Source organism: Schistocerca piceifrons, chromosome 3, assembly GCF_021461385.2.
Source record: "Schistocerca piceifrons isolate TAMUIC-IGC-003096 chromosome 3, iqSchPice1.1, whole genome shotgun sequence".
Lineage (NCBI taxonomy): Eukaryota > Metazoa > Arthropoda > Insecta > Orthoptera > Acrididae > Schistocerca > Schistocerca piceifrons.
This window is the reverse complement of record NC_060140.1, coordinates 101,767,441-101,780,351: the sequence shown is the minus strand read 5'-3', so window position 1 is coordinate 101,780,351 and position 12,911 is coordinate 101,767,441. Positions and strand designations below refer to the sequence as shown.

Below are 12,911 nucleotides of genomic sequence, written 5' to 3'. Positions count from 1 at the left end.
CGTAGTGCGGACGGATATGTCGTGAAAACTGCCACGTCGCGATCGTAAACCATTAATATGAAAATTATGGGTAAATTGTGTAACAAACATTATGACATCAGGTTACGTCACGCGTTAATGAGAAACAGTGTGTTTTAATTTCATCGTCGTATACAGATAGGCAGGCTGGAATTAATCCTCCAAAAACCGAGCATACCTGTTGCATTCACAACTGGCCCTCTCGATCAAGGAGACCAGTAAGAAGACACCAATTATTAGATCGCATGCTCAAGGCTCATGGATTAACGTCGCGGATGTCTACGACTCGGCGGCAGCATCAACTAAGTGGAAAATGTTTTAAGGAACATTGGCTATGAGACACGGCGAACTACGTCGTTTTAATCAGTGATGCAAAAACTCTTTACATAAACAACAACAACTTTTTTTGGTCACTCATTTTACGTAATTGTAAATTTCCATATAGTAATTCTATTCACCTTTATTACCAATAACATTCATTTAATTACTTCTTTCCATGTTGTTGTTGTTGTGGTCTTCAGTCCTGAGACTGGTTTGATGCAGCTCTCCATGCTACTCTATCCTGTGCAAGCTTCTTCATCTCCCAATACCTACTGCAACCTATATCCTTCTGAATCTGCTTAGTGTATTCATCTCTTGATCTCCCTCTACGATTTTTACCCTCCACGCTGCCCTCCAATGCTAAATTTGTGATCCCTTGATGCCTCAAAACATGTCCTACCAACCGATCCCTTCTTCTAGTCAAGTTGTGCCACAAACTTCTCTTCTCCCCAAATCCTATTCAATACCTCCTCATTAGTTACGTGATCTACCCACCGTATCTTCAGCATTCTTCTGTAGCACCACATTTCGAGAGCTTCTATTCTTTTCTTGTCCACACTAGTTATCGTCCATGTTTCACTTCCATACATGTCTACACTCCATACAAATACTTTCAGAAACGACTTCCTGACACTTAAATCTATACTCGATGTTAACAAATTTCTCTTCTTCAGAAACGCTTTCCTTGCCATTGCCAGTCTACATTTTGTATCCTCTCTACTTCGACCATCATCAGTTATTTTACTCCCTAAATAGCAAAACTCCTTTACTACTTTAAGTGTCTCATTTCCTAATCTAATTCCCTCAGCATCACCCGATTTAATTTGACTACATTCCCTTATCCTCGTTTTGCTTTTGTTGATGTTCATCTTATATCCTCCTTTCAAGACACTATCCATTCCGTTCAACAGCTCTTCCAAGTCTTTTGCTGTCTCTGACAGAATTACAATGTCATCGGCGAACCTCAAAGTTTTTACTTCTTCTCCATGAATTTTAACTTCTTTCCATAGCTGTACTAATTTTGTAAACCCTTTAATTTCCGGCACAGTTATTTCTGCAATCATCAATAACTAATAGTAGTGAGATAAGAGTTAAAGAGTTTTGTTTTATTTTTTAGCTGCTTTTAATTGACAATATTTCTTTATATATGTAGTCTGTAAGTGTTTAGCTACGTTTGATCGTTTTGTTGTTCTGCTTTTAACCTATTATAAATTATTGTGCTGTGCTTATGAACTTTGCACACTATGCATTGTTCCTCATTTCACTGGTACATGTAAGCAGGTCACGGGTTGTCTGGCTTGCTTAGAAGAATATTTTTATAAGTGGTAATTCGTTTAATTTGGGCTCGTGGGTACTCATTCGTAATGTTATAATTTTTTGGTAATTACTTGCATGTGTGAACGTAATGTTCAGCCAAATTGAAGAAAAATAGAGTTTTCTGGGTTTCAGTTAACTTAAAGTTTCTTGACGCGGTAAATGTAGAGGAGACAGATCGGGGTATTGTCAATCTCAGTAGTGGAACGCGGTTTTTTTCTAGCTCAGTCAGCGTGCGACGAAGTGCTGTTTCGGATGATACTGTGAAAGGTGGCTACACTGAGCCGCTGCGGCAGAGATTGCGCCAAAGAGTATTATTCAGCCGCCTCCACTGGCAGTGCTTGGAGAGAACTCGTAGAAGTCAGTGCTTGTTGAGAACTCGTAGCAGAGAGTGCTTGCTGAGATGTCGTAGTGAAGAGTGCTTGTTGAGATGTGGCAGTACTGAGTTCTTGTTGAGATGTGGTAGTAGAAAGTCGGTGTGGAGATATATTGTAGTGATTAGAGTGATTTTCGTCAATATATGAAGGTAAAAGAAAAACATTTTTCCTTTTCTTTTTATTATCTCAATGTCTTAAATAATACAGCATTACAGGTTCAGTCAACAAAGCATCTGGCTTGTGTTCTTGTATTAGAGTGTAATTCTGGATTTCTTGCGTGACTATAGGATTTCTATTTTCTTTAATTACTTCAGTATAATTGATATTTAAAATTTCTTGTCTTATTGAAGAAGAACCGTGCCAGATGTGTACGTTGAGTCACACTCCCACACACAGAACAGTTACACTTGTGCTTTGGTTTCGTAGGTTTTATAGTTGCTGGGGACTTAATTAATTAATTGTGTTAACAGGAAATTTTCATTTCATTCTTTGTTGTTGTTCTATGCAGTCAGATTGCGTAATAATACTAGTCAGGGCCAACCGTTTACGGAACAGCGTAATCGGACTTACAGCTACTAAAAATATTTGCATTTTATTTAAAAAAGCCCCCATGCAACTATTACAATTTGTAATACCCTCTTATCCGATATCACCACAATGTGACGACGTTTACGACGAGATTATGACGATGGGAATTAAGAGGCTTTGAACGTGGAATTGCAGTTGGAGCTAGATGCGTGGGACATTCCATTTCGCGATGATAACCCCGCCGTTAAGCGCTCCTGTCCTCCGTTCCATTTCGGAAATCATTTGGCAGTTCTCAGATTCGCAGTGTCAAGAGTGAGCCTACAAGACCACCGCCTGCAGTACCTCTCCTGCGCTCGTGATCATATCTGTTGGACCCTAGACGACTGGAAGACCGTAGCCTGGTCAGATGAGTGCAGATTCCAGTTAGTAAGAGTTGATCGTAGGATTCGAGTGTGGTTTGGGCTGTGTTGGCACGGATCAGACTAGTTCCTGTGACCCATCTGGATCGATCATTGACTGGAAAAGATTATGACCGCCTACTTGTAGACCATTTGCAACCTTTCATGGACTTCATGTTCCCAAAACAACAGCGAAATTTTTGTGGATGTCAGTGCACCATGTAACTTGGTCATAATTGCTCATGACTAGTTTGGAGAACATTCTTCATAATTCGAGTGAATGATTTTTCACTCACATAACATTTAGATCAATTCATGCACAAAATCCAGCAGTGGCAACACTTTCGAATTATGGGCTGGTATGGAAGCGGCACCGCTTAATATTTCTACAAGGAAGTTCCCACGACTTGTTGAGTCCATGTCACGTCGAGTTGCTGAACTACGCTGGGCTGAAGGAGGTCCGACGTGATACCAGGAGATATCTCATGACTTCCGTCACCTCAGGGTACCTACGCTGGGCTGAAGGAGGTCCGACGTGATACCAGGAGATATCTCATGACTTCCGTCACCTCAGGGTACCTACGAAAAAGAAAAGACATTCGTAGGATTTGCCGACCAAAGAAAAACGTTCGACAACGTAACGTGGTGTAAGATGTTGGCAGTGCTCAGGAAGATTGGTGTTAACTATCAGAAACATCTTGTAATATAAGATATGTACAAGGACGGAAGAAAGAAGTGCTCGGATTAGAAAGGGTATAAGATCCTTCTTTTCAGTCCATATATCGAAGCACCATTGATAGAAACGACAGGTTCAGGATTAAAACTCAGGGTGAAAGAATAGAATTCACTGGAGACTATAATATCCTCAGTTAAAGAGACAAAGGCTTCTGGACCTGTTCAATGGAATGAAGCCTAACGAGCACACACTAGGCATTGAGAGTAAGCCGAGAAACTATGACAGCAATGAAAAGTAGCAGAATTCAGATTGCGATAAATGTAACATCAAAATTCGGGACCACGAAGTAGATGAAGTAGAGGAATTCTGCTACCTTTGGAGGAAAACAGCACATGAAGAAGCGAAGAAGAAATAAATAAGAGATATGTAATAAGGGCATCCCTCGGCCAAATTAAGTTTACTTCTATGAAATATAAACCTTAATTTTGGGAAGAATTTTATGGGAATGGAAAAATTGGAAAAGATGAGAATCAAATCGTTTGAGACGTGGTGCTGTGTAAATATGTTGAAAATTAAGTGAACTGATTAGAAATGAGTTTTACATAGAGAACCTTTAGAAGGTGTAAGGGAAGAAAGAGCAAGTAAGTGAGGACAGTGAAGGCAAGTACTATGCTGAGACGAAGAGTTTGACACAGGAACGGAATTCGTAGTGGACCACATAAAACTAGTCAGAAAAATGATGGAAAAAAAGAAAAAGAAATTGAAATTGAACGTTGTATGACTAAATTCGTAGGTCATTTGAAAAATAGGGATCGTAGCTACATTGGTGTACAAAATTAAAGCAACAAAGCGCTATTTCTCCGTCCTGTGTCTATTTCGCAATATAATCATACAAACTGTCAAGAGATGTCTGTATGATCGTGTTCCGCACTGAAGATGGCACTCAGCTCAACGGACGTCAGGGCACCCATCACATGGGGTAGTGTTTGCTGGGTAGTCCCACACCCAGAACCGCTGTGTACACCATCACAGATGATGAAGTATGGCACAGAGAAGACGCCTACCAGACTGTTTGTGGTGGAGGGCAATAGGAAGAATGAAAGCAGGACAGTCGCAAACTGATGTGGCCTGATACGTTAATGTCAATCTTCTGTTCTTTCTTGGATATGGCGACACTAAAGACTGTGCCCCGAAGACCGGGGCAGAGCCTACTACATATGACATCACAAAAAGAGGGCCGTTGGTTGGGTGTAAAAGCAGAACAGTACCGCTTTAGTACTGCATGGCAACTGGCATCTGACCTTGCAGCATCCCCTGGACCGCCCGATCGCTGCGGTCACAGGTTCGAATCCTGCCTCGGGCATGGATGTGTGTGATGTCTTTAGGTTAGTTAGGTTTAAGCAGTTCTAAGTTTTAGGGGACTGATGACCTCAGAAGTTAAGTCCCACAGTGCTCAGAGCCATTTGAACCATCCCCTGGATCTGTTGTATCGAGGTAAACAGGGTACAGAAGAGTTTGGCAGAGTGGCCTTTACTGTCGGAGACTCGCTGTATATGTACCTCTAACACGTCTTCACAGAACACAGAAGGAAACCTCTAGAGTGGAGTTGTCAGCAGGCCGCCCGGATGGTAGAACAGTGGTCCAATGTTCTTTTCACAGATGAGTCCGTCTTTGGATTGCAGAGTGATTGTCGTTGGATTCGCATCTGGATGGAACATAGAACACGATTACGGAATCCAAAAATTGTGGAAAGTAACCAATATCGAGGAGGATGTCTAATGGTGTGAGTGGGGATTATGTTGACTACCCGAACACCACGTTATGAAACTGCACGGGTGTATTGGCAACGTGTAACTGCCGTCAGGTATCATGACGACGTTTTGGGACCGCAAGTGCGGTTGTTGCGAGCTGCTGTGGGCCCAGACTTCGTACTGATGGACGATAATGAGTGACCTCGTAGAGGACAGATGGTTGACGTTTCGTTGCAAATGCTAGATATTGCACGCATAGCGTGGCCTGCACGCTCTACCGATTTGAATCCAAAAGAGCATGGCTGGGGTTCACGAGGGAGACGAGTGCCTCGCATCAGCATCCACCAACCACTCTCCGAGACTTGCGAGCAGCTTTGCAGGAAGAATGGGCACTATTGGTTGGTTGGTTGGTTTGTTGGTTGGTGTGATTAAAGAGACCAGACTACTGGTGCCATCGGTCCCTAATGGGCGTTATTCACTCAACATGAGATTAATGACGTCATTCATGGCATGCCCCTTCGTTGCCAGGCCTGTGTTGTTGCCAGAGGTGGTCACACTCCATACTGAGCACATCAAATAGTTTTCAGAATGTGTGTGCCAATCTGTTAAGTTGAAAAACAAACAAAGAACATTTTTGTCGACCATTTTTTTCGTGTTGCAGTTGTTTATGTTCAGTATTCTTTACATTGCTTCGGTATGACCTGTTTATACTGCTTTGTAGCAAAATAAACGCAACGTTGCAAAATTTCCGTTTGTTGCTTTACTTTTGGACACCAATGTAGAATATGGCTTGGATTCAACAGGAAATCTTTCCAGATTGCACTCTGCCATGTGGATACTAAAAGCAAGCTGGTGTCGAACTAACAGCAGGCATACCTGATGCATTATAGGCTTTTCGTTCCCTAAAGCACTAAATAAACAATAAATAATAGCAAAATTGTGTGGTATTCTAACAAGGGGAGGCCACGACGTTTGGAACGCGGATTTACTGCAAACTTCGTACATTTGTAGTACTCCATGAGGACAACAAAGTGTGTAATCAGTAGCACGTACTTCTCAAGCGTTATTGAGAAAATCGCAAGGTAATTTCGGTCGTCAAATATATACCTACGCGTGGCCATTTTTACATAAAACGGCGCCAGCCGAGTGGTTAGCGTTCAAGCCCAGTAATCGCTGGATCACTGGATCGAGTCCCGTTCATCAGTTCTTTTTTTTATTTTCAACACAGTCATTTTCTTTACCATTTATATAATGGGAAAAATACGTGTAATCGGATGAACTTTTATTAAATTTACAATGTTATTTGGCAGTCTACAAAATTTGGAGTAGGTATTGAATAGGATTGGGGAGAAGAGAAGTTTATGGCACAACTTGACTAGAAGAAGGGATCGGTTGGTAGGACATGTTTTGAGGCATCAAGGGATCACAAATTTGGCATTGGAGGGCACCGTGGAGGGTAAAATCGTAGAGGGAGACCAAGAGATGAATACACTAAGCAGATTCAGAAGGATGTAGGTTGCAGTAAGTACTGGGAAATGAAGAAGCTTGCACAGGATAGAGTAGCATGGAGAGCTGTATCAAACCAGTCTCAGGACTGAAGACCACAACAACAACAACAAAATTTTATTATCAAAAGTAATATAATATTCATAGCTGTCGACTAGTAAACGACCAAAGCCATAAAGTGATACTGAAAATGTATGCTGGTCCATGTTTTGAGAAATCCCTTATACCTGGAAGCAGCCCGAAACGACTTGTTACCTGCAAGTTTTGACCGGCACAGATGGCTTTCGAAAGATGTACAATTAATCGTCGCTTTCGACATTACGATTACGAGTTGCAGGAAGGTATTTTTCGGAATAAAACATGGAAAACATGAAGTTAAACGGCACCAGCTGCGTTGAATAAATGATATGTTTCCGCATACGCAAGGTATTTTGAGGTTTTCCGTGGAAAAACAAGCCTCGTTAACATTATCAGAAACCTCTCTTTCAGCCGATAATTCGGAAGCAAATCATGCATAACGCAGTATTTCGTTAATATCGACGCTGATAGTTGGTCATGCAGTACTGAGTTTATTTTAATAGCGTCTTGACGAGAAGTAATTTCTCGTTCTCTTTCGATTAAATACGAACAATTTTTAAGAAACGGACAAGCATACATTTTCTGTATCACTTTATGCTTTTGGTCGTTTACTAGTCGACAGATACGAATATTATATTACTCGTGATAGTAAAAATTTGTAGACTGCCAAATAACATTGTAAACTTAATAAAAGTTCATCCGATTACAGGTATTTTTCTCATTATATCAATTTTAATATAAATAATAAAGAAAATGACTGTGTCGAAAATACAAAAAGATCTGACGAACGGGACTCGATCCAGCGATATAGCGATTACCGGGCTCGAACGCTAACCACCTTTTCTTTTTCTTTTCTTTTTTTTTTTTTTAATGTTCATAAAAGCAATTTATTTCTGTAACAAAAACAGAGGAAACAAATATGAGCTAATTTAAACTAAACTGGTGAACTTCTAACAATCAGGATTAAATAAGAGCTCTAGATAAATCATTTATTACAATAGTAATGAGTATCGAGTTCAAATACGCACCTCATATACTCCTCAGGAACGAGCACTCATTGCTAAGTACATTCTGCAAGAAACAACAGTTGTCAATAGATAGAAATGCCAGAGTACAGTCTGCGAAAATCATCACTCTTACAAAATTTGTTATTGCCTAGTGCACAATTACCGAATCTTCTGATAAAAGTTTCCATCGAGAAGGCTACACAGTTACCCGAACGATTCTTACTAACAAACTTCCACAGTCGAACACATAGCCAAAAATAGAATGTCACAATGGCGTGTATGTCCTTGCAAATTGTTACAGAACTGAAGATCGGATTTTAGATCCAGCTTCCACAGTGTGAGACAGCAGTTATCATCGACATTAGCAAGCACTAGTGTACAAAAAAGGTAAAACTTGTCTTCCACAAGCAGCTCCAGAAGGTTACGTCTTGACTGCCGCCTGCTGTGCAGCTGCCAGCTGCGCGCCAAGCCGCGCCTGCAGCTGTGCCTCCATCACATCCATCACAGCTTCTCGCACTTTAGCTTTCTCAATCACTACACCCTGCAGCTTTTCTAGCTGTTGTGTGACAAAATCCACTTTTCTTTTGACATAATCTTTTGCTCCATCAAGATCCTTCTTTATGCAGTACCCCGTTCCAATATCAATCACAACTTTCTCGTGGTCCATTACAGTGCCAGAAACATATACAGATGATGTCAACGGAACTAAAATTGGTTTGTCTTTCAAGCTGCTGTTCACAGGCTCCAAACTTTCCAACGAGTCTTGAAACTTATTCTCTGCCAACTTCGGTGTCTGCAACGACTCTTGAAATAGAGTCAGCTCTTGATCGAGTTGCCGTTTCAGTTGGGTTAACTGTTGCAAATTTAGCTTAGTTAAATCTATTTCCTGCATCTGAGACTGCTTTTTCGATGCCATGCTTGAACACACCCCTCTCAATCCCCTAAGTTCAGTACTGCGTTCCACTCGGCTGGCGCCGCTTCCTGTAAGAGTGGCCACGCACAGGTATATATTTGACGAGTGAAATTATCTTGCGATTTTCTCAATAACGTTCCAAACGTTGTGTCCTCCCCTTGTAAGTTTAGTGATAATCTTTCCTGTTAACAAAAGTAAATTGCAATCGTTTGGCCACAGCGTGTAGCACAAATCCGAAGCTGTGACGGACTGTAGCCGCTTTCTGTGGGGGGGGGGGGGGGGGGGGGGGGGACGGCTGTGCGCGGATTTCGCGGCCGCCTCCAACGTCAGAGTCGGCTCCAGAGCTTCTTCTCTCTCAGGGATGATTTCTCCAGGGAACTGGAAACATCGGAACGCGAACCAATAACAAGGCGGAAACAATTTTTCCGCCTAATGGGAGCCGCGTTTAAGTCCGAGGGGCAAGAACAAAGCAGCGGAAGGCGAAGCGCTGACAGGCGCAGCCGCTGCCGCTGCTGCTGCTCCGTGGAGCGCAAATTGCTGCGGCCCGGACCGCTACCGCCCAGGCAGCCGCCAGCGGCGAGGTCCCGGCTGTCGGCTACTGGCAGCCTCAGGGCAGATACTCTGCAGCGCACAACAACTGCTGGGCCATCACCCAGCCATTATAGCGCTTCTCATCACGTGTTGTGCAGATTTCGTACTGATGAGTGTAAGTACGAATTGGATTGTTTGGGGGAAGAGACCAAACAGCGAGGTCATCGGTCTCATCCGATTAGGGAAGGATGGGGAAGAAAGTCGGCCGTGCCCTTTCAAAGGAAACATCCCAGAATTTGCCTGGAGTGATTTAGGGAAATCACGGAAACCCTAAATCAGGATGGCCGGACGCGGGATTGAACCGTCGTCCTCCCGAATGCGAAGACATGTAAGTACGCATATCATCATAGAAACGACATACACTCTAACTAAAAAAAAAAAAAAAAAAAAGACGCACCACGAAGAAATTACCCAAACGAGATGTAAATGGGCTGACGGCATGTAGAGGTTGAGTCAAATGAAAACCTTAATACTTGTTTAAATATTATTTATTGTGCAGAAGTGGTACAAAGCTGTATCGCTTTTCAGCATAATCTCCCCCACGCTCAATGAAAGTCCTCCAGCGCTTACAAAGTGCATAATTTCCTTTAGAAAAAATTTTTTTTGGTAGTCTGCGCAACCACTCGTGCACCGTGTGACGTACCTCTTCATCAGAACGGAACTTCTTTCCTCCCACTGCGTCTTTGATTGGTCCAAACATATGGAAATCACTTGGGGCACGGTCTGGTGACTATGGTGGATAAGGAAGACACTCAAAATGAATGTCTGTGATTGTTGCAACTGTTGTACGGGCAGTGTGGGGCCTTGCATTGTCCTGTTGCAGAAGGGCACCTGCTGACAGCAATCCACGTCGCTTTGACTTGATTGCAGGTCGCAGATGATTTTTTAGGAGATCTGTGTATGATGCACTGGTGACAGTGGTCCCTCTAGGCATGTAATGCTCCAAAATGACGCCTATTTTTAGTCCCAAAAGAGAATCAGCATAACTCTCCCTACTGATGGTTCTGTTCGAAACATCTCTGGTTTTGGTGATGAGGAATGGCGCCATTCCTTGCTCGCACACTTCGTTTCCGGTTGGTGGAAGTGAACCCAAGTTTCGTCCCCAGTAACGATTCTTGCAAGGAAGCCATCACCTTGTCGTTCAAAGCGCCGAAGAAGTTCTTCACAAGCATCAACACGCCGTTCTCTCATTTCAGGAGTCAGCTGCCGCGGCACCCATCTTGCAGACACTTTGTGAAACTGGAGCACATCATGCACAATGTGGTGTGCTGACCCATGACTAATCTGTAAACATGCTGCAATGTCATTCAGTGTCACTCGGCGGTTTTCCTTCACTATGGCTTCAACTGCTGCAATGTTCTGTGTAGTCACAACTCGTTGTGCCTGACCTGGACGAGGAGCATCTTCCACTGAAGTTACACCATTTGCGAACTTCCTACTCCATTCGTAGACTTGCTGCTGTGACAAACATGCATCACCGTATTGAACTTTCACTCATCGATGAATTTCAATAGGTTTCACACCTTCACGACACAAAAACCGAATAACAGAACGCTGTTCTTCCCTGGTGCAAGTCGCAAGTGGGGCGGCCATCTTTATACTGATACTGCGACGGTATATGTCCATCTGCACTATGCTGCCACCTACAGGCCATTCCGTACGCTGTTTGTAGCACGCTTACCAACTTACAGGATAACGGCGCGAAATTTCGATTTGTTATTACAAATTAAAGGTTTTCATTTGACTCACCCTCGTACATTTACAGACAAGCAAATGACTACACTTTCAGTAAAATTGGGTAGAAGCAGTTTTTCGTTTGGCATTGATTGTCAGAGGTCTTGGATGTCCCCCTAAGAGGTACGGCGAAAAGTGTTGTCCAATTGGCGCGTTAGATCGTAGCTTGGGTGGCACTACTTCAGACATCAGTCGGGTTCACACAAAGTCGTGTTGCGGCACTTCTGCTTGCTTGCACGGGCCCTACACGACTTTGGGATAGTGTACCAGTTTTTTGGTTCTTCAGTGTATTTGTTTTACATATAATTTTTCACGCAGATTTCAGCAAAGGGTTACAAACCGACTGGTGCCTGCATATGTGAATTTTTTGGTTTCAGAAGGCTATATTAATTCTCCTGATCACTTTGGTACATCTGTGGCAAACCTTTAGTGAAAAAGCAGCAGCGGACAATCTCAGAATTTGTCGAAGAAATGTATATTCTGTACTTTGGTATGTAGGTTGGGAAATTGTAGAAGAGGAGAAACGGAACGATCAGCTGTTGCGGAGCATGCTTTCCAGCCAGGGAACGACAATATTCGTTTCGAGGAGACGCAAATACTAGCGGCCACAAGCGGATACTACGAAAGGCTCTACAGGGACGCAATCGAAATCGCTAAACACCCAAATAATTTCAACCGAAAGGAGGAGGGCGTGAAATTAAAACGGTATATGGATGCCGGTGTTAAAGAAGATGTGTACCACCCGTCCACTACTGGGTGATGGCAACGGCGATCGACGGCGACGGACAACGGCCAATTGCACTGACGTTTTCAAAACACGTGACGTCACGCCGCGGCGCGGGAGCGCGCGAACACGGAATTTAGCGGCAGTCAGTAGCGAGCCAGTGGGTATGTTGGACCTTCCATCGACCTACGGACCCCCTTGAAGATGTCTCCCGCAGTCGGAGACGAAACGTTGGGAATTGAGACAAAATTCATCAACCGACCACAGCATAACACCCCGGATAATTATAATGGACATGATATTTCCGGCCGTGAAAGTCTACATTTTAGTGGCATACACTCTGCTGCAGAGTAAAAATTGTTTCTGGTTTATAGGGTGTTCGTCTGCTACAGATATAAACAATATGGGTATGTTAAAGACAACGAAACAAGCAGACAATCCTAAAAATACAAGGCCAGGGACCAATTATTTTCTCAATACAACTTATGCACAAGTGGAGGCATGTCAGTATGCCAGTTTTACAACACTCTTGAAGTCCTACGTTCCAGGTACATATTCCCACAGTCAACAGCGAACGTATTGTACATGTGTAACATTTATTGTGGTTGCCACGCCTTTACACACATCTTCAAATAAAGAAATAGCTTACATCCAGTTCATTTATGAGCATGTTAATGGCAACGGACGAGAGGCAGCACGATTGTAACACGAAACATAGCGTCACAGAAGACAGCCAGACAGCATGGTGTTCACTGTGTCCCTGGAGTACCTGGATGTGACCTGTTCATCTAAACGAGGTGCGGCCAAGAACTGGGCACTTGAATCATGCCATAGTGGCCAGCCTGGTTGCACACGATTCCCACCACCACGCCACGCTGTATGAGCTTCAGGAGGGGTAAGAGAGGGAAGCATGTTTAGATGGAAATGCAGTCGCATACGACTTGGATCTCGTTTTACATTTCTCAGCAACATAGG

The 12,911-nt window shown here is 43.1% G+C and overlaps 1 protein-coding gene across 1 annotated transcript; it reads right to left on the bottom strand.

Moving 5' to 3' along the window:
* Positions 1-8,395: 8,395 nt before the first annotated feature.
* On the bottom strand, positions 8,396-8,890 carry LOC124788423 (prefoldin subunit 5-like). The gene has a single exon (XM_047255690.1). The coding sequence runs from the start codon at positions 8,888-8,890 to the stop codon at positions 8,396-8,398; it is 495 nt and encodes a 164-aa protein (XP_047111646.1).
* Positions 8,891-12,911: the final 4,021 nt, after the last annotated feature.